This window comes from Crocodylus porosus, unplaced genomic scaffold (assembly GCF_001723895.1).
Source record: "Crocodylus porosus isolate Cpor-Errol unplaced genomic scaffold, CroPor_comp1, whole genome shotgun sequence".
In the NCBI taxonomy this organism is placed as follows: Eukaryota; Metazoa; Chordata; order Crocodylia; family Crocodylidae; genus Crocodylus; species Crocodylus porosus.
Genome location: NW_017728906.1, coordinates 202,802,655 through 202,806,232, shown reverse-complemented (window position 1 = coordinate 202,806,232; position 3,578 = coordinate 202,802,655). Strand labels below are relative to the sequence as shown.

At 49.9% G+C, this 3,578-nt stretch overlaps 1 protein-coding gene across 1 annotated transcript in view; it reads right to left on the bottom strand.

Moving 5' to 3' along the window:
• Positions 1-2,955, bottom strand: part of MRPL48 (mitochondrial ribosomal protein L48) — an 18,690-nt gene extending 15,735 nt beyond the window's left edge. Inside the window, exon 1 of the mRNA XM_019530539.1 lies at positions 2,897-2,955. Coding sequence (XP_019386084.1) covers positions 2,897-2,917 — 21 coding nt within the window. The 5' untranslated portion in view covers positions 2,918-2,955. The remainder of the gene's footprint in view (positions 1-2,896) is intronic.
• Positions 2,956-3,578: the final 623 nt, after the last annotated feature.

Genomic DNA, 3,578 nt, shown 5'->3' with positions numbered 1-3,578 from the left:
CCCACCCCTGTAACCTGTCTAGGTCTGATTGTAGCATATTCCTCCCTTCTAGCATGCCCACATGCCCCCACATCTTAGTGTCATCAGCAAATTTGAACAGGGTGCTTTTTGGCCAGAAACTTTTCAGAGCAACCAGTTTTTATCTTATCCGTCTTGGAATAGACCTGCCAGGACAAAACCTGATAACTTCATAATGGACCAGGAAACGTCTCAGCCAATTATTATGTGCCTAAAGGAAATCATCACTTTTCGGTATGCTGCCACTACACAGAAAAAGGGGACACAGGAATGGGAAGACAGATGGCTGCAATTTCTATTTCACACAGACTATCACTTCTACAGGAGAATTCCTGCAATTCAATAGTAAGGGGAAGAAAAAAAGCCCATACTATGAACCCAAATTCACCCTAAGGGTCACCATCACTGTCTTTGATTTAGAGCAATATAAATTACCCTCCCATCTACTCCACTAGTATCTGGGGTGATGAAGACCCAATTCATTCTCTGATATAAAATATGCTATGGAGTTTTAATCTACTGTTCAGCCAAGACATCCAATATAAAGCAAGAGAAGAAAAAAATATCTGAAGATGGATAAGTTAAAAGAGTCTCAACATCTCAACATTAAAGGCTTTCCTGCACTAGAGATTTTGGTGGAAAGTCTCCCCCTCCAAGAACAGCTCCTCTGAGGGTAACAAGCTGAATGCTAATGTAGACAGACTACTAGTGTTTATACCACTCCTCCAGTTAAACCTAATCTGAGCAGTTTGAAGCTAAGTAGTGGTAAAAAAGCCAGTAACTTTCCCTCTCCACAATTGCTAACATTTTGAGAGCTGCCCTGGGGAACCTACCAGTGCACCAGATGAAAACTTTCCTAAGCACTTGCGTCTCTTCATTGTGGGAAGCAAGTGGCAAAAAGGATGACATGCCAAGGTCATTCAGCATCAGTAACAGCTGAGAAGTATCACATACTAACATCTTGCTCTCATAATGCTTTGTATACAGGAAGTCACAATTATTATCTCTATTTTAGAGCTGGAGAGGAGGCTGGGGTGGCATGGGAGCAAGGTGCACAGTTGACAGCCTGGAGACATTGTACGTTCAAGGCCATGGCAGAAGCACTCACAGTGTGGCCCTGTCAGACTCCAGTGGATCTGCAAATTCTGCTTTGTCACAAGAACACAAAAAAGAAATAGATGGGGAAACTGAGGCATGAGAGATGAAGCGATTTTCCCAGGAGACCCAGAACCCAGGTCTAGCAATAGAAACAAAGGCTCCCCAGCCTTGCGCTCCATGCAGTAGCCATGCTGCCTTCCTCAGCACAGCCCTGTTATGGCAACTCCCACTACCATGCTCTGCACACTGCCCCAGCCTGCTGCTTGGTACCCCCCACGCTGAAGGCAACTGGTCCTTGGACCACAAAGTACATCACATCAACCAAGACACAACCCACTGAGTTGCACTTCCCACAACCCTTTTTTCCCACAATGATCAATCTTAATGTAAGCAGAGGAACCATAACCCCACCAGAACACAGGAATCTGAGTATGCAAGTGGGCAGTGATTGCTAGGTTCGGCTCCTTTTCACATCAGCTATGACTTGGGCTCCCAAAAAATTGCCAAAAAGGCCTTCAAGCCCTGCTGGGACTCCTGTGTGGTTTCACCCGATTGCATTCTGCCTTGTCACGCTGTTAAAATACGACACAAAACAAATGGCCTAGATCATTTTAACAGAGCGCCCAATCAACTGAGGGAGAGGATGATCCAGCACAGTTGCTGGAGATAACCGGGGACTAGACTCAGTGACTCAGGAAGTCCACTTCAGTCTGGGAATCTTTGCAAAGGTAGGATTTCTAGTAAGAGACACATCTTCGCAGACTTTATTGCTCTGTGTCTGTATAATGTTTAGCACCAAGGGCTGTGAAGCACAACTCAGACTGCCAGGGACCCTGGTAATACCGCTAGTGTGCTCTCTTCATTGTATCGATGCAAGCCAGCCACTGCTTACGAAAGCCTACACACCTCTGATGTAACTAGTCTATAAGGTGCCGAACTCCCCTGCAGACTGCTACCGACAGCAATGCTCACACCGGCGATCCTCAACTGGTTACTGCACAACCGGGCAGCACCCCCAGATCCTTTCAAGGGTGCCAGGCGCTGTCAGAGGTGCAAACATGATTCAAAAAACAACCCCAGAGATTCCCAACAGGAATCCGCCATAACCTTGCAGCCGAGGTCTCTGCCGCAGGAGGGCACTTTGCCACCATCCAGAAATGAGACGAAGCGAAGAGCTGGCGCTTTCCAGGGCAGCCTCAAGTCTAAAAATGCTGCAAGCCATGCAGGCAAAAAGGGGAGGTCTCCCCTCCAGCAGTGCCAGCTATCACCTTTGTCTACAACGGTTACTCTAGGGAGGGAGGCCTGGGTGACCCGCAGCTCAGGAAGAGCCTGGCCCTGGGGGCAAGGCTGCAGCTGGCAAGGGCTCCCTTCCCTTGCCCTCCTCCTACTCCCCCTCCTCACCTCTCCTTTTACCCCCTCCCCTTCCCTACTCTTACCCCACTTCCCTCCCCTCCCCACTCATTATACCCCCACCCCTGCCCTCAACCCAACTACCCCCTCCCCCTCCCTCACCCCACCTCATATATCTCCCACTCGTCCACTTATTCCCTCCCCAACTCATATTAACCCCTTACCTTCCACTCATATACCTCCCACCCCTCCCTTCCCCACTCTGCCCCTTCCTCTTACCCCCTTCCCCTGCCCATCAGATATTACCCACCCCCTCTTACCCCCATCTCCCCTCCCCCCCAGGAAGAGGCCCCTGCAGCCACCTGGACCGCAAAGACTGCCGGGAAGAGCCGCCGCCCGCTCCGTTCCATTCCCCCCGCGGTCCACACACCTGCCCCAACGGCAGCCTCATTCTGGCTGCCGAGGCCCACCCGGAAGCAGCCGCGGCGCCCATCGGAAATGCGTCCCCCTCCTTCCGGCGCGGTGGGAACGGTTCTCTAACGTCCCCCCGCGTCCTACACTAGCGTTCCGCGCGCACTCGGTTCCGGCCGCCCCGCCCCTCCAACCAGGGCAGGCGGGCACCAGCGTCAGGCCAGTGGTAGGGTCCTGTCATTGCATCTGATGGAAGCGAGCTGCTGCTTATAAAAGCTTATGCATCTCTGATGTACCTAAGCAATCAGGACTCGTGGTAGAGGCGATATCTTTTATTTGATCAACTAGATTTTTGCAACAACAACAAAAAAAGGTCTTTCGTTGCAAGCTTTCGGGCACAACCAACCTTTGTCAAGCATCCAGAAAAAGATTGCGGAAGTTCTCCTGTGTAGAAATGAAAGTTCGTATTTCATTGGAGAGTTGAAAGCGTGGTAAAATCTCCTGTTTGGGGAAAGTTCGTTTTATATGCAGATTAGGCTCAGAGAAAAGTCAGAATAGTCTGTTTACCTCACAGTTGTTTGGGGGTAAGCAGGATGTATTCATATTTCCTCCTGGTTACAATGTTGCATAATTCACGGAGGAGAAAATAGATGGACCGCTCTTCTGGGCAGGCATTTTGTATCTGATGTACCTAAGAGCAT